This window comes from Manis pentadactyla, chromosome 3 (assembly GCF_030020395.1).
Source record: "Manis pentadactyla isolate mManPen7 chromosome 3, mManPen7.hap1, whole genome shotgun sequence".
In the NCBI taxonomy this organism is placed as follows: Eukaryota; Metazoa; Chordata; class Mammalia; order Pholidota; family Manidae; genus Manis; species Manis pentadactyla.
The window spans coordinates 53,663,397-53,689,288 of NC_080021.1; the positions used below are offsets into that span (position 1 = coordinate 53,663,397).

The following is a 25,892-nucleotide window of genomic DNA, read 5'->3' on the forward strand; positions in this document are numbered from 1 at the left end:
AAGAGGCAAGTAGGAAGGAGACTAAAAGCAAATCATAAATCAGGTTGGTTTAGGCAGGACACCTGCCCTGTCCATCTCGGCTACACCCAAATGGAAAAATGGGTGATCTAGGATTACCCTCATGCAATGCCAATGGCCAAGGCACTGAAAGGTCATATCTATTATCGTTGGCATTTCTCTCCCCTCTGGGCTGTTTTTTGAGTGGATGTCATGCTCATCTCATACAGAAAGTATGTTCATCATGCCAGAACACTGCTGCTAATATTTGATCTAATAAAAGATACCCTATTTTTCTTTCCTTCAAACTTTTTTATGTCTAGCTTCTGCTAAAAGATGGTTTCTTCATTCCTTAGGCAAAGTTTCATTTGCCACCTCTTATTTAAATTAAAATGATTATTTTAAAAACATTGTAGTAACCAAAATAAATAGCATAGTCAGCCCCACACCCAGAAGTGACTTTATGTTAATAGTCAGTGCTCCATTACAAGAAGCCCCTGAACTTTACTAATAAATATCATGTTTACCAGCAAACAATTTGGCACTATATGTGTGATATCAGAGCTAGGCAAGTGGAGGGGGAGTGGAAACACAATCATAATCAAAAAGCAAAAGTAGGAGAGCAAAGTGTAGCAACAGCTGGTGCCAGCTTGAAGCAAACACACAATAGAATCCTGCCCAGCTCTGCAGGGGGCTCTCTGAGAACTCATGGAGCCTGGAACAAGAGCAACAAAAGACCACATTGCAAGAATATTAAATGTAAGCCGGCTAGCTAGCATCCCCGGAATTACCAACAGGAGGAACTGACCACATTGCCAGGAATTCATCTTCCCCAGATCAAATCACTGCATAAAATCAGCCCTGTTTGTCCTAGGAAGTCCAAATTCACAAGCCTCATTCTAACTGGAGCCTGGCTCAGAGACACTAGGGCCCTTAAGGACTCTTTCGGATTCCATGGGTCTCCATTTTAAAAGCATTAGCGATATGCACCTAGGGAGGTGTTTTTCCTGGAGTTCTTTCTCACCAGGCTGGTTCCGGCTGCCTCCTGGGTGATGATGGAAAACTAAGGTCCTTGCCAGCATGTCATCCTCTCGTTTTGTAATCCTCAGACTGTTGCACAAAGATTATGTGGAACTTTACCAACTGGTGAAAGGCAGAGTCCGGAAAGTCTTAAAGGATTTAGGACTATTCCTGCAATGTCCAAGTACTGCATATTAAGGAACTCCACCACAAGGCCAGATAAACTAGGTGCTAGGGAATGCAAGCAGAAGGCTCCCGCTAATGCCTGTCCACCCATGACCCTTGGATTTTGAGACCCAGTTGAGAACCGTTGCTCTATCAGCCTCTCCAGACTTTTCTGGTCCCAGAAGTTACAAGAGCCCTAAGAGGCCATAGGAGACAGCCGTGGGCACTCTTCCTGCAGGAGTCATTGCAGAAGGGGCTGCGCTCCGTCAGGATTTTTAAGAGTCCTTAAACTTCTTCATGTCCTTATAGCGAAACCCATCTCACAGATCAGTTCAGTGGAAGTTGTGTATTTAGGCAGCTCTCGCTTGCCTGGAGCAACTTGAAAACACTTTTTGGAGAAAAATAAAGAAACTCAGAATAAGACAGATGGCCTCTACCAGCAAAATCATTGCCCAATCATATGATCTTTGGTATAAGGGAGACAGGATAGGGAAGGACTTTCATTAAAATCTTGCTGTTTTACCTTTAGCTAAAAGGACAGGAATCTTTTCTGAAATCTTATTGCGGGGAGCCTAATATAAATGTACCTTTTAACAAAATTCCAGCCCTAAAAATAGAAAGGAGTAGGGTCTATTATGTCCTCTGCTGTGCTCTGATCCTTACACCCCCTACAAGTGGGAGAAATAAAGCAGATTTTTATGGAAATGTTGAAATAGGCATTCACCAGCAACACTGGAACCAGGGAATTTAAATCGTGTAGCTTGGTTTCTCCACAGAAGTGTAGGAAAGGTGGCTCTGGAGCCTGAGGAGGTATGTGGGCGAGAGCTCCATGGGCCAGACACTGTGGAGATGCAAAAACCACAGCATCTATTTATTCAGGAGAGATGATGGCCCATGTCACACCCTGGACCTCCTGGGGTAAAACCAAGTCCTGTCTATAAAAAACAACTGCAGTGATCGGAGCTCACCATGCCACAGAACTCTTGTAATAATGAAGTAAAAAGGGATGGAAGAGAAGCCATTGTTCATTTGATTTTATAATTTATCACAATGGAAAGAACGCTTGACAGAGTTTGAAGACTTGATATTCTGATTTTAACACTTACATCTGACTGCAGAGACCTGGCTTAACTTTCCCCTGTGTAAAAGCCCCCTTCTTCATTTTCAAATGGGGATACTGGTATTTGCTCTGCTCAGCTCACAGACTTCATAGAAGATATAAATAAGATCATATCATGTAAGTAAAAGTACAGTGACTAAAAGCCCCCCTTTTAGGGAGCTATTTTATAAGGAATTTCTTCCTGGAAAAGCACCTGTAATCATTGCATTAATCCCTTGGCCATTTCCTAGAGAAAACCCTAAGGAGGATTATGTTCCATAGTTTCAAGGCTGATTAGTCAATATATTTCATCAACCAAAGTCTTGGAAGCTCTGGTAATCCTGTGTCCTCAACTTTTAGCAGCATTTTACCCTTCCACCCTATTTCACCACAGCCTATGCAGTTTTCTACTATTAGCAGTTAACTCTGGGGAAAAGAAAAAACTACCCAATAGGCACATGAAAAGATGTCCCACGTCACTAATCATCAGGGAAATGCAGATCAAAGCCACGCTGAGAGATATCACCTCAGAATGGCCACCATTCAAAAGACAAGAAATAATAAGTGTTGGAAATGATGTACAGAAAAGAGAACCCTCCTACACTGTTGGTTGGCTTGTAAATTGGTGCAGTAACTGTGGAAAGTTGCTCAACTGTGGAAGTTCCTCAAAATACTAAAAATAGAAATACTATTCCACGCAGTAATTCCACTTCTAGGAATTTGCCTAAAGAAAACAAAATCCCTGATTCAAAAACATATATGCACTCCTATGTTTATTGCCACATTATTTAGCCAAGATATGGAAGCAACCTAAGTGTCCATCAATAGATGAATGGATAAAGAAGATGTAGTACATATACACAGTGTAATATTATTCAGTCATAAAGAAAGAAATAAATCCTGTCATTTGCAACAACATGGATGGACCTAGAGGGTATTATGCTCAATGAAATAAGCCAGGTGGAGAAAGACAAATACCATATGATTTCACTTATTTGTGAAATATAAAGACAAAGCAAAATAGAATGAACGAAATAGTAGTAGACTTATAGACATTGAGAAGTGACCAGTGGTTTCATGGGGAGGGCTTGAGGTGGGTGGGTATGGAGGGTGAGGGGGATAAATGGACACAAAAATTCTCAGTCATAATATGTGTGTCACAGGGATGGTTAGTACAGTGTGAATATAGTCAGTGATTTGGGAACATATTCTTATGTTAACAGATAGTAACCACACTAGAAAGGGTGAAGATTTAGTAATATGGGTAACTGTGAAACCACTGTGTTGTGTATTTGAAACCAATATGACTGTATATCAATGACACTTCAATTTTAAAAAGGCCACCTCTTACTGTGCATCTACTATGTGGTTTTTATCTCTAATCCTCATAGGAAAAAAATCATTAAGGTATTATTATTAACCCAGTTCACAATAAAGAAATAGCATCACTCAATGAAATTGGAGTAGACACCATAGAGTATTTTACAGTACTGCTAACACCTGAAAATAGCTGTGAAGTAAAAGGAAGTTTTTAGAGACTGAAAGGGCATTGCAGACATTACTTCATCCCCATTAGGTGTCTTTGTTCATGCTACTGTGATCAATAAAAAGGATCTCTGTGCTGTCCTTCTGTGCACTCTGCCCTTGAACTCAGTCATTCTTCAAACCACTGGTACACTCTTGCCACTTTTCTTGCATAGACGTATTAGGACAAGGACAAGTTAAGAGTGAATTAAAATGACAAACTCTTGTGTGCAGCAATGGATATTTACACTACTATGGGGCATTTGGTTATTGCATCTGTCTTTATTTAATCGTGGATCTCAGTTGAGCATTTGATTCAGAAAACCCTGTAAAACATGTCATCATCTGTATTTTGCATATTGACCCAATGGACAAAAAGTGTAAAAAAAATGGATTAAAACAAGAATTTCTTCCCTGGAGTTAGGTACTAGTAAAGCATTAAAATATTGAAGAAATAGGGAGAGTGGAAATGACTAATTTAGTAAAATTGTATTTTTTGAAGTGGCTCCTAACAGTATTCTTTTTAAAGGAGAAAGGCACATCAGGAAAATGACATTCAGGGTTTTTAAAAAAATGTTTGTAAAATTTTCCAAATATGTTTTAAAACAATCACCTGTTAAAAATACAGTTTTCCAAGATGGCGGCGTGAGTACAGCAGCGGAAATCTCCTCCCCAAACCACATATATTTAAGAAAATATAACAAAGACAACTCTTCCTAGAAGAGAGACCAGAGGACACAGGACAACATCCAGACCACATCCACACCTGCGAGAACCCAGCGCCTCGTGAAGGGGTGCTTTTTGGAAGTCTTAAAGGGACAGGGACCCCAAAACTGGACAGAAGCATCCTGGGACACTCTGGGCACTCTAACCCCCTGGGCAGAAGAGAGCATGGAGGCCCCTCACAGAGATAAATAGCCTCCTGGCCACTCTCTCTCCAACAGGGCTCCACCATATCAGAGCAGCCGCCCGAGGCAAGCAACAGCAGAGATAAACTCCATAGCAGCTGGGCAGGAATCAGAAGCCCTGTCTGCGCCCAGCTGCCCAGCACAAGCCACTAGAGGTCGCTGTTCTCCCAGGAGAGGAGGGCCACAAACCAACAAGAAGGGAAGTTCTTCCAGCCGTCACTCATCCCAGCTCTGCAAACTATTCCTATCACCATGAAAAGGCAAAACTACAGGCAGACAAAGATCACAGAGACAACACCAGAGAAGGAGACAGACCTAACCAGTCTTCCTGAAAAAGAATTCAAAATAAAAATCATAAACATGCTGATGGAGATGCAGAGAAATATACAAGAGCTAAGGGATGAAGTCTGGAGGGAGATTACAGACACCTGGAAGGAGATTACAGAGGTGAAACAAACTCTGGAAGGATATATGAGCAGAATGGATAAGATGCAAGAGGCCATTGATGGAATAGAAACCAGAGAACAGGAACGCATAGAAGCTGACATAGAGAGAGATAAAAGGATCTCCAGGAATGAAACAATACTAAGAGAACTGTGTGACCAATCCAAAAGGAACAATATTCACATTATAGGGGTACGAGAAGAAGAAGAAGAGAGAAAAAGGGATAGAAAACGTCTTTGAAGAAATAATTGCTGAAAACTTCCCCAAACTGGGGGAGGAAATAATTGAACAGACCATGGAAATACACAGAACTCCCAACAGAAAGGACCCAAGGAGGAAAACACCAAGACACATAATAATTAAAATGGCAAAGATCAAGGACAAGGAAAGAGTTTTAAAGGCAGCTAGAGAGAAAAAGTTCACCTATAAAGGAAAACCCATCAGGCTATCATCAGACTTCTCAACAGAAACCTTACAGGCCAGAAGAGAATGGCATGATATATTTAATGCAATGAAACAGAAGGGCCTTGAACTAAGGATACTGTATCCAGCATGATTATCATTTAAATATGATGGAGGGATTAAACAATTCCCAGACAAGTAAAAGTTGAGGGAATTTGCCTCCCACAAACCACCTCTACAGGGTTTTTTAGAGGGACTGTTCTAGACGGGAGCCCTCCTAAAACTAAACAGATGTCACCAGAGAAAATAAAATCACAGCAAAGAAAGCAGACCAACCAAATTCTAACTAAAGGCAAAAAAATAAAATCAACTACACACTAAAAGCAGTTAAAGGAGACACAAAAGAGCACAGAATAAAACAACCAACATATAAAGTAAGGAGGAGGAGAAATAAGAAGGGGGAGAAGAAAAGAATCTCCAGCAGTGTATATAACAGCTCAATAAGCGAGCTAAGTTAGGCAGTAAGATACTAAAGAGGCTAACCTTGAACCTTTGGTAACCACGAATTTAAAGCCTGCAATGGCAATAAGTACATATCTTTCAATAGTCACCCTAAATGTTAATGGGTTGAATGCACCAATCAAAAGACACAGAGTAACAGAATGGATAAAAAAGCAAGACCCATCTATATGCTGCTTACAAGAAACTCACCTCAAACCCAAAGACATGTACAGACTAAAAGTCAAGGGATGGAAAAACATATTTCAGGCAAACAACAGAGAGAAGAAAGCAGGGGTTGCAGTACTAATATCAGACAAAATAGACTTCAAAACAAAGAAAGTAACAAGAGATAAAGAAGGACATTACATAATGTTAAAGGGCTCAGTACAACAAGAGGATATAACCACTCTAAATATATATGCACACAACACAGAAGCACCAGCATATGTGAAACAAATACTAAATATGTGAAACAGAACTAAAGGGGGAAATAGAATGCAATGCATTCATTTTAGGAGACTTCAACACGCCACTCACCCCAAAGGATAGATCCATTGGGCAGAAAATAAGTAAGGACACAGAGGCACTGAACAACACACTAGAACAAATGGACCTAATAGATATCAATAGAACTCTACATCCAAAAGCAACAGGATATACATTCTTCTCAAGTGCACATGGAACATTCTCCAGAATAGACCACATACTAGCTCACAAAAAGAGCCTCAGCAAATTCCAAAATATTGAAATTCTACCAACCATCTTTTCAGACCACAAAGGTATAAAACTAGAAATAAATTCTACAAAGAAAACAAAAAAAAGGCTCACAAACACATGGAGGCTTAATAACATGCTTCTAAATAATCAATGGATCAACGAACAAATTAAAATAGACATCAAGGAATATATGGAAAGAAATGACAACAACAACACAAAGCTCCAACTTCTGTGGGACACAGTGAAAGCAGTCTTAAGAGGAAAGTATATAGCGATCCAGACACACTTGAAGAAGGAAGAACAATCCCAAATGAATAGTCTAACATCACAATTATCAAAACTGGAAAAAGAAGAACAAATGAGGCCTAAAGTCAGCACAAGGAGGGACATAATAAAGATCAGAGAAAAAATAAACAAAATTGAGAAGAATAAAACAATAGCAAAAATCAATGAAACCAAAAGCTGGTTCTTTGAGAAAATAAACAAAATAGATAAGCCTCTAGCCAAACTTATTAAGAGAAAAAGAGAATCAACACAAATCAACAGAATCAGAAATGAGAATGGAAAAATCACGACAGACTGCACAGAAATACAAAGAATTATTAAAGAGTACTATGAAAACCAATATGCCAACAAGCTGGAAAACCTAGAAGAAATGGACAACTTCCTAGAAAAATACAACCTTCCAAGACTGACCAAGGAAGAAACACAAAAGTTAAAGAAACCAATTACGAGCAAAGAAATTGAAATGGTAATCAAAAAACTACCCAAGAACAAAACCCCCGGGGCCAGACGGATTTACCTCGGAATTTTATCAGACACACAGAGAAGACATAATACCCAGTCTCCTTAAAGTTTTCCAAAAAATAGAACAGGATGGAATACTCCCAAACTCATACGATGAAGCCAACATCACCCTAATACCAAAACCAGGCAAAGACCCCACCAAAAAAGAAAATTACAGACCAATATGCCCGATGAATGTAGATACAAAAATACTCAATAAAATATTAGCAAACTGAATTCAAAAATATATCAAGTGGATCATACACCATGACCAAGTGGGATTCATCCCAGGTATGCAAGGATGGTACAACATTCGAAAATCCATCAACATCATCCACCACATCAACAAAAAGAAAGACAAAAACCACATGATCATCTCCATAGATGCTGAAAAAGCATTTGACAAAATTCAACATCCATTCATGATAAAAATTCTCAACAAAATGGGCATAGAGGACAAGTACCTCAACATAATAAAGGTCATATATCATAAACCCACAGCCAACATCATACTGAACAGCGAGAAGCTGAAAGCTTTTGCTCTGCGATCGGGAACAACACAGGGATGCCCACTCTCCCCACTGTTATTCAACATAGTACTGGAGGTCCTAGCCATGGCAATCAGGCAAAACAAGGAAATACAAGGAATCCAGATTGGTAAAGAAGAAGTCAAACTGTCACTATTTGCAGATGACATGATATTGTACATAAAAAACCCTAAAGACCCCACTCCAAAACTACTAGAACTGATATCGGAATACAGCAAAGTTGCAGGATACAAAATAAACACACAGAAATCTGTAGCTTTCCTATACACTAACAATGAACCAATAGAAAGAGAAATCAGGAAAACAACTCCATTCACAATTACATCAAAAAGAATAAAATACCTAGGAATAAACCTAACTAAAGAAGTGAAAGACCTATACCCTGAAAACTACAAGTCACTCTTAAGAGAAATTAAAGGGGACACTAACAAATGGAAAATCATCCCATGCTCATGGCTAGGAAGAATTAATATCATCAAAATGGCCATCCTACCCAAAGCAATATACAGATTTGATGCAATCCCTATAAAATTACCAGCAACATTCTTCAACGAACTAGAACAAATAGTTCAAAAATTCATATGGGAACACTAAAGACCCCGAATAGACAAAGAAATCCTGAGAAAGAAGAATAAAGTAGGGGGGATATCACTCCCCAACTTCAAGCTCTACTACATAGCCATAGTAATCAAGACAATTTGGTACTGGCACAAGAACAGAGCCACAGACCAGTGGAACAGATTAGAGACTCCAGACATTAACCCAAACATATATGGTCAATTAATATTTGATAAAGGAGCCATGGACATACAATGGGGAAATGACAGTTTCTTCAACAGATGGTGCTGGCAAAACTGGACAGCCACATGTAGGAGAATGAAATTGGATCACTGCCTAACCCCATACACAAAAGTAAATTCAAAATGGATCAAAGACCTGAATGTAAGTCATGAAACCATAAAACTCTTAGAAAAAAACATAGGCAAAAACCTCTTAGACATAAACATGAGTGACCTCTTCTTGAACATATCTCCCCGGGCAAGGAAAACAACAGCAAAAATGAACAAGTGGGACTATATTAAGCTGAAAAGCTTCTGTACAGCAAAAGACACCATCAATAGAACAAAAAGGTACCCTACAGTATGGGAGAATATATTTGTAAATGACACATCCGATAAAGGCTTGACGTCCAGAATATATAAAGAGTTCACTCACCTCAACAAACAAAAAACAAATAATCCAATTAAAAAATGGGCAGAGGAACTGAACAGACAGTTCTCCAAAAAAGAAATACAGATGGCCAACAGACACATGAAAAGATGCTCCACATCGCTAATTATCAGAGAAATGCAAATTAAAACCACAATGAGGTATCACCTCACACCAGTAAGGATGGCTACCATCCAAAAGACAAACAACAACAAATGTTGGCGAGGTTGTGGAGAAAGGGGAACCCTCCTACACTGCTGGTGGGAATGTAAATTAGTTCAACCATTGTGGAAAGCAGTATGGAGGTACATCAAAATGCTCAAAACAGACTTACCATTTGACCCAGGAATTCCACTCCTAGGAATTTACCCTAAGAATGTAGCACTCCAGTTTGAAAAAGACAGATGCACCCCTATGTTTATTGCAGCACTATTTACAATAGCCAAGAATTGGAAGCAACCTAAGTGTCCATCAGTAGATGAATGGATAAAGAAGATGTGGTACATATACACAATGGAATATTATTCAGCCATAAGAAGAAAACAAATCTTACTATTTGCAACAACATGGATGGAGCTAGAGGGTATTATGCTCAGTGAAATAAGCCAAGCGGAGAAAGAGAAATACCAAATGATTTCACTCATCCGTGGAGTATAAGAACAAAGGAAAAACTGAAGGAACAAAACAGCAGCAGAATCACAGAACCCAAGAATGGACTAACAGCTTTCCCAACTTTTCAATTGTAGCTAGAAAGGATACTACGTTGGTTGGCCTTTCCCGTGAATCCCAGTGGGATTACATAGAATGCTGAATCAGAATCACTTACATACTATCTCCTACATTACTCTGTTTTATGTTCCTAACCCCTCATTGATTAGAACTAGAAGTGACAGAAAGCCCTTGCAATCTTTAAATAAGGAGCCCTTGCAATCTTTAAAAGCCAAGTTTCTGAAGTAGTAATATATAAAAACCCCAAATTCAAATCAGTAATGCTGCACTCAAAGACTTTTTGTTTGAAGAGTTCTACCAATGGTATCTGTGGAACTGTGTAAATAAAATTTCACTTAAAGCAAAAAAATATATATATATATACAGTTTTCCAAGCCTCACACACAGAAATTTTGATTCAATAGGTGTTAAATGTATATTTCAGTATAAATAGTGTATTTGTTCATATAAGCTACTGCTCAATAAGAAATGCTTGACAGCATTTTAATCAGGACGTAGTATCTTCAGAGGTAACTACTTAGCTTATTTGCAGCTAAATCAACACTGAAATACTTGTTAATTACCGTAAAAGAGGTTAGAAATAATTTTCTACCTATGATACTGTAAATCAAGAGCAGTCAGTTACTAAGGGTCCATAGCTCTGACATGAACAAGAGATGTGAGTGGATGAGTAGAGTCCCCGGGCCCCACGTGGCCCAGGGGATACTGCGCCTGACCCAACCACAGAGCCCACCTGTCCTGATGGCATCTTGGGCTGCTGGGAGGAAGACCTGCGTGCAGTATGCTCGTGGGGAAGTCTCACTGGCAATGGCCTTCCTGAAACACACCAGTGACATGGCTGTTTTGTGCCTGTTTGCTAATAACGAATGTACAGTTGGGAAGTTTGGTGAGAGAACTGCTTTCATTGAAACATATCTTTTGGTCATTAGATTATGGAGGTAGATTCATACAACCCCAGATACATCTAAAATACCTAGCAATACAGCCCAAAAGAGCTTGCTCTTCAGTCGTCATCCAAATCAGTTTAGGTCACTTTGCAAAAGTAAGGGATTTGATGAGACACACACACATGCATTTTAATTCACACACATGTGAGTCTGAGGTCTGTCTCTACAGACTATATATTAAGAAACACTGGATTGAGAAATGATGTATTCAGTTGCAAATGTGTTTCATAAATCTAGTTTTTGCCAAGAGTTTGAGAGCTAACAAAATTATCAGGGGAGTCAGTAGAAACTTTTTTTAAATCTTAGAATAACTTTTAGGTAGATGGACCCCAACAAAGGCTGCATGAAAGATGCACTGACAAGGTAACTGATATGACAGACCTTCAACTCCCTTAATGTTTACCCATGAGAAGTTATCTCCTTTCATATTTATATGGGATTTAGTTTAATCTGTGGCAAGCAGATTTCTGTTATGCAATTGTTTGAATTCCAGGCCACATGCTATCATTTGAACTACTTTATTTTACTTAATCATGTATTTACCTGAGAGTTAATAGCAAACATTTTTTTTGAGGTTGAAGTTCATTATTTACATCTTGTTCAGTGTTTTATGGTTCACAAAGCACTATGCATTTACTTTCTTTTTATATGAAAAATAATTGCTTAGTAAAGTTATCTGTTATACAAGGGCTCATCAATTCCTCCAAACAGTTAACAGCAGGTAAGATACAAATGATATTCTGCCAGTTTTAAAAATAAATATAAGAATGGTACAACTAACCTTCTCAGATTATCCATTCAACCCATAGAAGAGATTCTTTTTTTTTAAATTTTTTTATTGAAGGGTAGTTGACACACAGTATTACATTACATTAGTTTCAGGTGTACAACACAGTGATTCAACATTTATATACATGATAATTCTAGGTACCAGCTATCACCATACCAAGTTGTTACAATATTTTGACTATATTCCTTATGCTATACATTACATCCCGGTTACTTATTTATTTTACAATTGGAAGCATAGAAGAGATTCTTAACCATTAGCTATGCTAGCCCTTATTCTCCATGAAACAGTGTATCTTCCCAACCAGTAATTTCATTAAGCATGACAGTCAACTAGATATATTTAAAATTTTATGTTTTCAAAAGCATGAAACTATAAGAAACTGGTAATGCCTCTACATTGTGGTTTTAAATGGTTACCTATGTAGAATTGACTTAGTTGTTAGTAAAAAATACTCATTAATGGATTAAAAAATTGCATTCAAAAACAAAAACAAAATGTTCCAAGACAGGAAATGTAAGGTTGAAAATTTTTCTTTAACTTCAGTAATAAAAGCCATTAAATGTTACAAGTTTTAGAAATTTATATGCCAAAAGTTCAAACCACATTTGAAGAGTTAAGTTTTGGCACTTATAAAGTGTCAAAAAATTTGACACTTACAAGGACCAGTGTTCTCACTCTTCTAGCTGTGACTGACAGACACAGACGGGTCGCTTCATTCCTCCTGTCAACAGAGCTGAGAGAGGAAAAGCTCTTTTCCTTAGTTCCCAATATGACAGTGAGTTCTCCTCCAGCAAAACTCATTCATATACCCAGACATCAGTGTGGCACTCACCCCTGTGTTGATATTGTTTCATAGTCCCTGCTGAGTAATCTGTACTTTTAAGCTTTTATATAAATAAAGTACAGTTAAAAATGACCACTTAATCACTCTCTCTGAAGTATTGATTGATTAACACTGTTTGCCAGGCATGCTATAAGTAAACTGACCACAGCGATTTAAAAAATTAAAGTGGGAGAGGGGCGGAAGATGGCGGCGTGAGTAGAGCAGCGGAAATCTCCTCCCAAAACAACATATATCTATGAAAATATAACAAAGACAACCCTTCCTAGAATAAAGACCAGAGGACACAGGACAATATCCAGACCACATCCACACCTGAGAGAACCCAGCGCCTCACGAAGGGGGTAAGATACAAGCCCCGGCCCCGCGGGAGCCGAGCGCCCCTCCCCCCAGCTCCCGGCGGGAGAAGAGCAGGCAGAGCGGGAGGGAGACGGAGCCCAGGACTGCCGAACACCCAGCCCCAGCCATCCGGGCCAGAGTGCAGGGCGCTAGATACTGGGAAAACAGGGCAGCAAGAACAGTGAGCAGGCACTGGAGGCTGGGTGACAGAGGACATAAGAAAAGCGTGCGACCATTTTTTTTTTTTTTGCTTTTTTGCTGCTTTGTTTTGGCGAGCGCTTTTTGGAAGTCTTAAAAGGACAGGGACCCCAATACTAGGGAAACAGGGCAGAAAGACCGGTGAGCAGAGGCCTGAGGCTGGCACCGGAGAATAAAGAAAAACGAACGACCACCATTTTTTTTTTTAATTAAAAAAATTTTTTTTTTTTTTTAATTAAAAAAATTTTTTTTCTTGTTTTTTTTTGTGGTCGTTGTTTTGTTTTGGTGGGTGCTTTTTGGAAGTCTTAAAGGGGCAGGGCGGGTCACTTAATCCAGAGGTAGGGAATCTGGGATCTCTGGGCACCCTAACCCCTGGGCTGCAGGGAGCAGGGAGGCCCCTTACGGAGATAAATAGCCTCCCAGCAGCTCCTGCTCCAACGTGACTCCACCATTTTGGAGTAGCTGCCCGAGCCAGGCCACGCCCACAGCAACAGCGGAGATTAACTCCATAGCAGCCGGGCAGGAAGCAGAAGCCCTGTCTGCGCGCAGCTGCGCAGCACAAGCCACTAGAGGTCGCTGTTCTCCCAGGAGAGGAGGGCCACAAACCAACAAGAAAGGAAGTCCTTTCAGCCGTCACTCGTCCCAGTTCTGCAGACTATTCCTATCACCATGAAAAGGCAAAGCTACAGGCAGACAAAGATCACAGAGACAACACCAGAGAAGGAGACAGACCTAACCAGTCTTCCTGACAAAGAATTCAAAATAAGAATCATAAACATGCTGACAGAGATGCAGAGAAATACGCAAGAAAAATGGGATGAAGTCCGGAAAGAGATCACAGATGCCAGAAAGGAGATCGCAGAAATGAAACAAACTCTGGAAGGGTTTATAAGCAGAATGGATAGAATGCAAGAGGCCATTGATGGAATTGAAATCAGAGAACAGGAACGCATAGAAGCTGACATAGAGAGAGACAAAAGGATCTCCAGGAATGAAACAATATTAAGAGAACTGTGTGACCAATCTAAAAGGAACAATATCCGTATTATAGGGGGTCCCAGAAGAAGAAGAGAGAGGAAAAGAGATGGAAAGTATCTTAGAAGAAATAATTGCTGAAAACTTCCCCACACTGGGGGAGGAAGTAATCAAACAGACCACGGAAATACACAGAACCCCCAACAGAAAGGATCCAAGAAGGGCAACACCAAGACACATAATAATTAAAATGGCAAAGATCAAGGACAAGGAAAGAGTGTTAAAGGCAGCTAGAGAGAAAAAGGTCACCTATAAAGGGAAACCCATCAGGCTAACGTCAGATTTCTCAACAGAAACCCTACAGGCCAGAAGAGAATGGCATGATATATTTAATACAATGAAACAGAAGGGCCTTGAACCAAGGATACTGTATCCAGCACGACTATCATTCAAATATGACGGTGGGATTAAACAATTCCCAGACAAACAAAAGCTGAGGGAATTTGCTTTCCACAAACCACCTCTACAGAACATCTTACAGGGACTGCTCTAGATGGGAGCACTCCTAGAAGGAGCACAGCACAAAACACCCAACATATGAAGAATCGAGGAGGAGGAACAAGAAGGGAGAGAAGAAAAGAATCTCCAGACAGTGTATATAACAGCTCAATAAGCGAGCTAAGTTAGGCAGTAAGATACTAAAGAGGCTAACCTTGAACCTTTGGTAACCACGAATTTAAAGCCTGCAATGGCAATAAGTACATATCTTTCAATAGTCACCCTAAATGTTAATGGGTTGAATGCACCAATCAAAAGACACAGAGTAACAGAATGGATAAAAAAGCAAGACCCATCTATATGCTGCTTACAAGAAACTCACCTCAAACCCAAAGACATGTACAGACTAAAAGTCAAGGGATGGAAAAACATATTTCAAGCAAACAACAGTGAGAAGAAAGCAGGGGTTGCAGTACTAATATCAGACAAAATAGACTTCAAAACAAAGAAAGTAACAAGAGATAAAGAAGGACACTACATAATGATAAAGGGCTCAGTCAAACAAGAGGATATAACCATTCTAAATATATATGCACCCAACACAGGAGCACCAGCATATGTGAAACAAATACTAACAGAACTAAAGGGGGATATAGACTGCAATGCATTCATTCTAGGAGACTTCAACACACCACTCACCCCAAAGGATAGATCCACTGGGAAGAAAATAAGTAAGGACACGGAAGCACTGAACAACACAGTAGAGCAGATGGACCTAATAGACATCTATAGAACTCTACATCCAAAAGCAGCGGGATATACATTCTTCTCAAGTGCACATGGAACATTCTCCAGAATAGACCACATACTAGGCCACAAAAAGAGCCTCAGAAAATTCCAAAAGATTGAAATCCTACCAACCAACTTTTCAGACCACAAACGCATTAAACTAGAAATAAACTGTACAAAGAAAGCAAAGAGGCTCACAAACACATGGAGGCTTAACAACACGCTCCTAAATAATCAATGGATCAATGACCAAATCAAAATGGAGATCCAGCAATATATGGAAACAAATGACAACAACAACACTAAGCCCCAACTTCTGTGGGACACAGCAAAAGCAGTCTTAAGACGAAAGTATATAGCAATCCAAGCATATTTAAAAAAGGAAGAGCAATCCCAAATGAATGGTCTAATGACACAATTATCGAAATTGGAAAAAGAAGAACAGATGAGGCCTAAGGTCAGCAGAAGGAGGGACATAATAAAGGTCAGAGAAGAAATAAATAAAATTGAGAAGAATAAAACAATAGCAAAAATCAATGAAACCAAGAGCTGGTTCTTCGAGAAAATAAACAAAATAGATAAGCCTCTAGCCAGACTTATTAAGAAGAAAAGAGAGTCAACACAAATCAACAGTATCAGAAACGAGAAAGGAAAAATCACGACGGACCCCACGGAAATGCAAAGAATTATTGGAGAATACTATGAAAACCTATATGCTAACAAGCTGGGAAACCTAGGAGAAATGGACAACTTCCTAGAAAAATATAACCTTCCAAGATTGACCCAGGAAGAAACAGAAAATCTAAACAGACCAATTACCAGCAACGAAATTGAAGAGGTAATCAAAAAACTACCAAAGAACAAAACCCCCGGGCCAGATGGATTTACCTCGGAATTTTATCAGACATACAGGGAAGACATAATACCCATTCTCCTTAAAGTTTTCCAAAAAATAGAGGAGGAGGGGATACTCCCAAACTCATTCTATGAAGCTAACATCACCCTAATACCAAAACCAGGCAAAGACCCCACCAAAAAAAGAAAACTACAGACCAATATCCCTGATGAACGTAGATGCAAAAATACTCAACAAAATATTAGCAAACCGAATTCAAAAATACATCAAAAGGATCATACACCATGACCAAGTGGGATTCATTCCAGGGATGCAAGGATGGTACAACATTCGAAAGTCCATCAACATCATCCACCACATCAACAAAAAGAAAGACAAAAACCACATGATCATCTCCATAGATGCTGAAAAAGCATTTGACAAAGTTCAACATCCATTCATGTTAAAAACTCTCAGCAAAATGGGAATAGAGGGCAAGTACCTCAACATAATAAAGGCCATCTATGATAAACCCACAGCCAACATTATATTGAACAGCGAGAAGCTGAAAGCATTTCCTCTGAGATCGGGAACTAGACAGGGATGCCCACTCTCCCCACTGCTATTTAACATAGTACTGGAGGTCCTAGCCACGGCAATCAGACAAAATAAAGAAATACAAGGAATCCATATTGGTAAAGAAGAAGTTAAACTGTCACTATTTGCAGATGACATGATACTGTACATAAAAAACCCTAAAGACTCTACCCCAAAACTACTAGAACTGATATCGGAATACAGCAAAGTTGCAGGATACAAAATCAACACACAGAAATCTGTGGCTTTCCTATATACGAACAATGAACCAACAGAAAGAGAAATCAGGAAAACAACTCCATTCACAATTGCATCAAAAAAAATAAAATACCTAGGAATAAACCTAACCAAAGAAGTGAAAGACTTATACTCTGAAAACTACAAGTCACTCTTAAGAGAAATTAAAGGGGACACTAACAGATGGAAACTCATCCCATGCTCGTGGCTAGGAAGAATTAATATCATCAAAATGGCCATCCTGCCCAAAGCAATATACAGATTTGATGCAATCCCTATGAAACTACCAGCAACATTCTTCAATGAACTGGAACAAATAATTCAAAAATTCATATGGAAACACCAAAGACCCCGAATAGTCAAAGCAATCCTGAGAAAGAAGAATAAAGTAGGGGGGATCTCACTCCCCAACTTCAAGCTCTACTATAAAGCCATAGTAATCAAGACAATTTGGTACTGGCACAAGAGCAGAGCCACAGACCAATGGAACAGACTAGAGAATCCAGACATTAACCCAGACATATATGGTCAATTAATATTTGATAAAGGAGCCATGGACATACAATGGCGAAATGACAGTCCCTTCAACAGGTGGTGCTGGCAAAACTGGACAGCTACATGTAGGAGAATGAAACTGGACCATTGTCTAACCCCATATACAAAAGTAAACTCAAAATGGATCAAAGACCTGAATGTAAGCCATGAAACCATTAAACTCCTGGAAGAAAACATAGGCGAAAACCTCTTAGACATAAACATGAGTGACCTCTTCTTGAACATATCTCCCCGGGCAAGGAAAACAACAGCAAAAATGAGTAAGTGGGACTATATTAAGCTGAAAAGCTTCTGTACAGCAAAAGACACCATCAATAGAACAAGAAGGATCCCTACAGTATGGGAGAATATATTTGAAAATGACACATCCGATAAAGGCTTGACGTCCAGAATATATAAGGAGCTCTCACGCCTCAACAAACAAAAAACAAATAACCCAATTAAAAAATGGGCAGAGGAACTGAACAGACAGTTCTCCAAAAAAGAAATACAGATGGCCAACAGACACATGAAAAGATGCTCCACATCGCTAATTATCAGAGAAATGCAAATTAAAACTACAATGAGGTATCACCTCACACCAGTATGGATGGCTGCCATCCAAAAGACAAACAACAACAAATGTTGGCGAGGCTGTGGAGAAAGGGGAACCCTCCTACACTGCTGGTGGGAATGTAAACTTGTTCAACCATTGTGGAAAGCAGTATGGAGGTACATCAAAATGCTCAAAACAGACTTACCATTTGACCCAGGAATTGCACTCCTAGGAATTTACCTTAAGAACGCAGCAATCAAGTTTGAAAAAGACAGATGCACCCCTATGTTTATTGCAGCACTATTTACAATAGCCAAGAATTGGAAGCAACCTAAATGTCCATCAATAGATGAATGGATAAAGAAGATGTGGTACATATACACAATGGAATACTACTCAGCCATAAGAAAAGGGCAAATCCAATCATTTGCAGCAACATGGATGGAGCTGGAGGGTATTATGCTCAGTGAAACAAGCCAAGCGGAGAAAGAGAAATACCAAATGATTTCACTTATCTGTGGAATATAAGAACAAAGGAAAAACTGAAGGAACAAAACAGCAGCAGAATCACAGAACTCAAGAATGGACTAACAGGTACCAAAGGGAAAGGGACTGGGGAGGATGGGTGGGTAGGGAGGGATAAGGGGGGGAGAAGTAGGGGGGTATTAAGATTAACATGCATGGGGGGAGTAGGAGAAAAGGGAGGGCTGTACAACACAGAGAAGGCAAGTAGTGATTCTACAACATTTTGCTATGCTGATGGACAGTGACTGTAAAGGGGTTTATAGGGGAGACCTGGTATAGGGGAGAGCCTAGTAAACATAATATTCGTCATGTAAGTGTAGATTAGTGATAGCAAAAAAAAAAAAAAAAAAAAGGGCAGTTCCTGTGTGGTAACCTCCAACGAGTTCTACACAAGGGTATAAAGGGCATATAAAAGTGTAGGCAAAGGGTCTGTTTGTGTTTATACAGAGGATCAAAGCCTAATTGGGCTACCCCGAAAATGAACTAAGATACGATATGAAAAAGAACTTCCAACATCTGCACTCTCTGGAAGACTCATGCCAGAAGATGATCATCAAAAAACCCCAACAAAGATCCACACACTGCTACAGCTGTAGATGCACTCATCCCACCAGTTCCTGGACTTGCCATGGGAATGAAGGAGATATCTAAGCTGGCCTGTGCATACAGTAAAACAACAAAATTGGACTGGATCTATACTGTTGGAACTCAACCAAGAATTTGGAGAAGTGCAAATTGTAGCGCTCCAAAGTCTTAGAACTACAAACTATTTACTGTTAAAAGAACATATGGCATGTGAACAGTCCCCAGGAATGGGTTGTTTTAATTTGTCTGATTTCTCTCAGACTGTTCAAGTTCAGTTGGACAATATCCACCATATCATAGATAAGTTTTCACAAATGCCTAAGGTGCCTAACTGGTTTTCTTGGTTTCACTGCAGATGGCTGGTAATTACAGATATGCTTTGGTTATGTAACTATACTCCTATTATGTTAATGTGTGTGTGCAATTTAAGTAGTAGCTTAAAACCTATACATGCTGAAGTTACTCTACAAGAAGATATATCAAAGAAATAATCAATCTTCCCATGTTTTCTTCCGCCTGCTACCTCTATAGCTTTTCTTCCTCCTTCCTAATTACAACCCTTAAATAGAATTCGTGCCTCATATCAAATTTACCGAGTATCATAATTCTTCCAAGTGGTAAAGATACCTCAAGACAAATGCTGGGCATAGAAGCCACAGGGCATAAATATGCAAAGAAGTAAAAAGCTAACTTTTTCAAACAATAAGGCTTCTCTCTCACTTACCAACTTCACATTTCCCTGTATGGCCCCGGAAGATGACTGGTTAGCCAGAGACGGGTAAGATTCCTCAAGGGAGGAACAACCTAAGACAGGCACAGTCGCAGGGGGGCCATCAGGTGAGAAATTGGGGATCAACAGAGGTGAGGCTTAGAACCTCACCCCCCCGTTCTGAGAGAAATCTTCTGCATACGTGGATGTTTTATTGCCCTGGTCTAGCTTGGATTAACACATAGTCTACAGGCACACACCTGATCATCTACATGTGCTCTCTTACAACACTAAACTATGTTTTCTACCTCTATCTTGTATCTACCTACCACTTCAGCATTTTATTAAAAATAATAATAATAAAGAGAGAAATGTGGTATCCACATATAAATCAAGTATAAAAACCAAATGAATATTCATATTTGAACTGACTGTTTAGAGTTCATAATGCATGAGCAAAACCGAAAGTTTCTGTGATGACTGCCCTTGTACTGTTCACTATGTAACTTATTCATTATGTAAGAATTTGTTCTACATGTAAAAACTTGTTTGTTATGCCTCAGAAGATTGGAGACTGACGAAAATTAGGCTTGGGGTGGATTAATGATTGTGCATTGAGCATTGACTCCCCTATACAGAATTTTATTGTCGTTAACAACCAATTGATCAATAAATATGAGAGATGCCCTCACAAAAAAAAAAAAAAAGAAAAGGACAGACTTCCAATGGTAAAATAAATTAGTAACCGGGATGTAATGTATAGCATAAGGAATATAGTCAAGACATTGTAACAGCCTGGTAGGGTGATAGCTGGAACCTAGAATTATGTATATAAATGTTCTACCACTGTGTTGTACACTTGAAACTCATGTAATGTAATACTGTGTGTCAACTACCCTTCAATAAAAAATAATTATTTAAAAAAAAAAAAAAATTAAAGTGACCTATCATATGGAGGTGTCTTTATAGACACTGTTACAGAAATTAAACAAATTACTTTCAGAATGCAGACAAATAATTTCAGGATGCAACAAATGCTATGAAAGAAATTAGACAGAATGATATAATTGGTGACTGGAAAGAGAGATGTGTTAGATTTAGAGGACAGGAAAGTCTTCTCTGAGGAGGTGATATTTGCGCCTGTGCAGAGACCTGGATACAAAGTAATCCAGACAGAGGGACCAGCAAAAGTTCTAAAATGGGAACAAGGTAGGTATGGATGAAGACAAAGACAGCCACTGGGAAGAATAAAGTTGCTAAGACATCTTGTTACAAGTGAGGAGAAAAACCATTTTGAGGAAATGATAGCAACAAAATCCAGATTTCTGCCATTTAAATTGTTCATTAGAGTTTCCATTTGTCTACCCCAGAAATGTCCAAGCTAGTATCACCATTTTCCATCACCCATTTTTCCACTAGAAATAAGATTTATCTTGCCACACCAAACTCTACCACTTCTGGAGGGATGGGGAAATCCGGGAGTAGTTTGAGAGTCAGGCCAAATTTAATAGTTAAAAATGATGATTTTCACTAAGAGTTATTTCCTGATTTTAGGAAAAATACAGATCCTGGGGAAACCACTTCTCCTGGTGGAACTCTAAGCATTGTAGAACAACTGTTTCCTTTTGGAATTTCTTTTCAGGGGCATTTCACAGATCTCTGCCATTAGTAGGCACAGCCCTCATTCACACTTATACTGCCTTCTACACCAAATAATTATTTTTTAATTACAAATTTAAATTTGAAACTCATCATAATTTATTTGCCTAGAGTTCATGTTTTAAATTTAAAAATATTAATGTAGGAATGAGAGGAAAATAATTCATTTAAGAAACAGAAGAAAAAGTTCAAATAGGAAATGCTCAGGTTTTTAAATATAATTTAAAATGGGCTAAAGATGGTTTTTAAGTTTTGTTTACAAGGAAATTGTTGCTAGTTTTTTGAGAAACAGCTTAAGGCACTAAAAAATCTTCATCAAGTTTAACTGATGTTAATAAATAAATGTAATAAACTATTAACTAACTTTAAAGCAAACAAGTTATAAAGAGCCTGTTAAAAGATAGTGGTGCTCTGATGGTCAGTGACTGCATTGGGGTATGGGTGGGGACTTGATAATACGGGTAAATGTAGTAACCACATTGTTTTTTCATGTGAAACCTTCATAAGAGTGTATATCAATCGTATCTTAATAAAAAATTTAAAAAAAAAGATGGTGGTGCAGTATAATAGAGAATTATGGGATTTGGGGGTAACCTGAAAAGAGAGTCAAATCCTGGTTCTTTTCCTTAAATTTCTGAACCTCAGTTACTCCTCCTTAAAAGTGGAGTGAGACTAACCTAAGCCCCAGGTCTGGTGTGAGGATTGAATTGGGTCATTATTTTTAAAACCTGAAAAGATGGAAATTATTCAAACAAGTCTTTTCTGGCCTACGCCACCACCCGCTAGCATAAGTGTACTGTGAAATACTTTTCCTCAATAAAAATAGTAAATCTTTCATACTCTTGATGTTTCTTTATGCTTCTTTGTTGCAAGAATTTTACTTATTGTGAAGGTCAAGAGATAAAATTGTGTTACGTAGTTTAAGAGGGGATCCCCTTAGGATAAAATCAACATTTTACCTTTAAAACTTGTTCTGTTAATAATTGGCCTCTGAAATTCATTTCATAAGGTAAAGGAAGAAGTCTTTCTTTTTTTTCTTTAAGCCCATTAGTATAATCAAATTGGCATATTAAACCAATGTAATTATTAAAATTAAGCCTTCTGTACATCATTCTTTCAACATTTAAAAATCTCTATTTGAAATGTTAACATTTTTTCATTTTTATTCTTCCCAGTCTTATTAAGATATAATTGACATATAACTTAGTACTTCTTAATGTTACATAAAAGTACTTTTGCATTACATTCTTAAAAATTAAGATTTTTTTCCATCAGCCTCATTGCTCCTGATTCAGTTTCAAGTATACATGGATTTATTTAGAATATTCTGTCAGGAAAAACAAAAAGCCTTCTTCCATGTGCTGACGTATTTGCTGACCTTCAGATATGAACTGTTAGTTTATAACTATTTATTTAGAAGAACAAATTGTATGGATTGAAAACTCATTGGTGTGCAAAAGTAGTACAAAGAGTACAATCCTGGAAAAGTATATGGGGTGAACACTATAAGTCAAAGTGAAGTGGGTACAAAATGAGTCATCTTGGATTTAGTATAGATATTAAGCTATGAGTGGGGTGTTAGGATACATTCAAAGGTGTGAGAAATTTTACATCCTCTATCTGTATAGTTTTCTGCTTATGGAAGTACACAAACACATCCGATGTATATAATGGAATAAAGGGTCGTAATGGTTAGGGTTCAAAGTAATTTTGTGTCTAGAAACATAAAATGAACTACCATCCCATAGGAACGATAAAACATCATGTATTCATGTAATGAAAGAGGGTTGCCTTTTTTATTTTTCAAATGTGTTAGTTAATATAGTAGCTTAATTCAAAGTTACTTTTTAAGAAAGTATCATATTTTAGGAGACAAATTATCTGGCAAAAAGTATCTGTTACTCTCACTCCATGAGCTTCTGGCCAACCTGAGACTATTAAGTCTGGAATGGAATAGGCCTGGGGATCCAGCCTGACTACTGATCATCTTGAGACAGACCAGATAAAACTAATTCAATCCTCCAGAAAATGGAATCAAGTGGAGGTCAGTGGGCATTTGTTGATAAGGGAAGGTTAAGGGTCTAAGCCTTAGAGTGAGACCTAGGTTTAAAACCTAGGCTTATAGGATGTAACCATGCTTTGTAACCCTGAGGAAGTGTCTTCACCTAGTGAAGCCTAAATTTCTTATGCAGAATACAGATTTTAATGTCTAATTTGGTTATTGTGAGAATTAATGCATATAGATTTTAGCAAAGCATTTGAGACATACTGGGCCGTTAATAAATGGTACCTTAAAAATGTTCCCTGTTAAATAAATAGTTCCTTCTGCCTACTGAAGTGTGGAATCAAAGCTTGGGCTCCTTCCTCTCTGATCATGAGCCATGTCTGCTCTGCATCCGAGGCCCATGGCCATCATTAGCCAAAGAGGGACAAACAATGGGTCTCTCTCTAGTCAGCCCAGCTAAAAATTGCACCTGACCTCCCTCTCTGTTCAGGGATCCCAAGCAGCTCAGACCTTCCAGAATGTGCAAGGAGGAACGACCACCGAGGCATGACAAGGCAGTGCTGTGGAAGCTTGTTTTTCTGGTTTTATTTCCTTTGATCACGGTTAGAACATTGGAAATGTAGCCCCGGCCGAGGTCTGACACATCCTAGTTGGTTTTCACTGCCTCCTTGAAAAGTTCTGTGGATCTTCTCAACACCCAACAGATGGCAAATCTCACCTTGGTCCAGGCTTCAGTTGGGCTTAAGAGGACTGTGGGCACAGGAGGAGATTTGGGGGATCATCCACTACACTATTTGCTGGGGTGGCATTTGTTAAAGATAATGAAGAAACAACTGGACTTGAAGGCTGAAGACTTGTCTTCCTGGCTTCTTGCTAGTTGTGGTGAAGTTGCTCAATGTCTCTCAACTACAAAATGACAATTCATACTTTATACTGAAATATATAATGTAATTCTTACATTATATATAATGAAATAATATGAAATGGTTCTTTAAATTGTATAGAACAGTACAAAAGAAAGGTTTCCATTCCCATAGATCTGTATTGGACATGTAAATTAAAAAGTGGACCATATTTAATTTCAATATTAATAAAATATTCTCCATTTATGAATTCCAGTATTGCTCTGAAATGAAGCAATTTGTTCTCATTCTGCATGTCTATGAAATGTATTTTTGTAGATTATATGTATTACAAGTGATGAGTAATTTCATTATTTGATTTTAAATTAACATCGTGATACTAGTTCCAATCAGCCTATAAGCATGAAAATTATTCTCCTAAACAAATTACTGTTGCTAGTACCACTTATGTATCCATCAAGAGTAAAACTGGAAATCTCAAGTGCACAAGGTCATTTAGGAAATACAAAGAATCATATATGATAATATTCAGCTATATCTTCTCAACATGGGAGAAACAGGACTTGGTTTTATAAAAGCTAAGATTTGATACTTTGTTTTTACAATGTATGACAATAAAACATTTGGAATTGGCCTTGTAGGTATTTTTTACAATACCTTTTTTTTTTACATATATATACTTCCTGACAGGCAGAGATGGTGAAATGGTGGGCTATGAAGAGAAGGGAAGTTCCTACAAAACCTGAGGGGTGACCTCAGTTGCCCTCTGCATACTCATCTGCAACCAGCTATTCCAGGTATTATTTTTGTTTTCAGAAAAAGGAAACTAAGCAGAAGATCGTGGCAAGTTCCGACTGGAGACATGATGGCAATATTGTAAGAGTTCTTCTGTTCATGCAGATCAAAGTAATAGGTCATTCCCTTTTTCAGTAAGAGAGGTATTGAGCACTTAAAATAACTGTATGATCATTTAAAATAATTGTGCAGTAGCAGGTTAATGGTTTGAATTGGCTGACTTGAATAATTATAGTACTTTTTCATATATTCTTAGCCATTATCTTTCGGAGCATGGTTGTCTACAAAAAATATTCATCCTATCCTTCAACCTCTCCCTCTACACACACACACACACACACACACACACACACACACACACACATATATATATGGAATCTAGTCTTAGTAGTAAAATATTTATAGTCTGATCCCATAGACTATGAGTATATTACTCATGCTAATATGTAATTTTATAGTATACTACAAAAAAGGGGCTTTCTCAAACACTGAATTTCTATTAAGTTGGAATATCATTTAAGATACCAGAATAAACCCTAATCTAATAAGCAGATGATTATACT

The 25,892-nt window shown here is 38.4% G+C and overlaps 1 protein-coding gene across 1 annotated transcript in view; it reads left to right on the forward strand.

The window, feature by feature from the left end:
• The window catches only part of LOC118932043 (carbonic anhydrase 1-like), a 56,643-nt gene that overhangs the window by 18,454 nt on the left and 12,297 nt on the right, over positions 1–25,892 (forward strand). Inside the window, 1 exon segment of the mRNA XM_057499327.1 lies at positions 25,351–25,406. Coding sequence (XP_057355310.1) covers positions 25,351–25,406 — 56 coding nt within the window.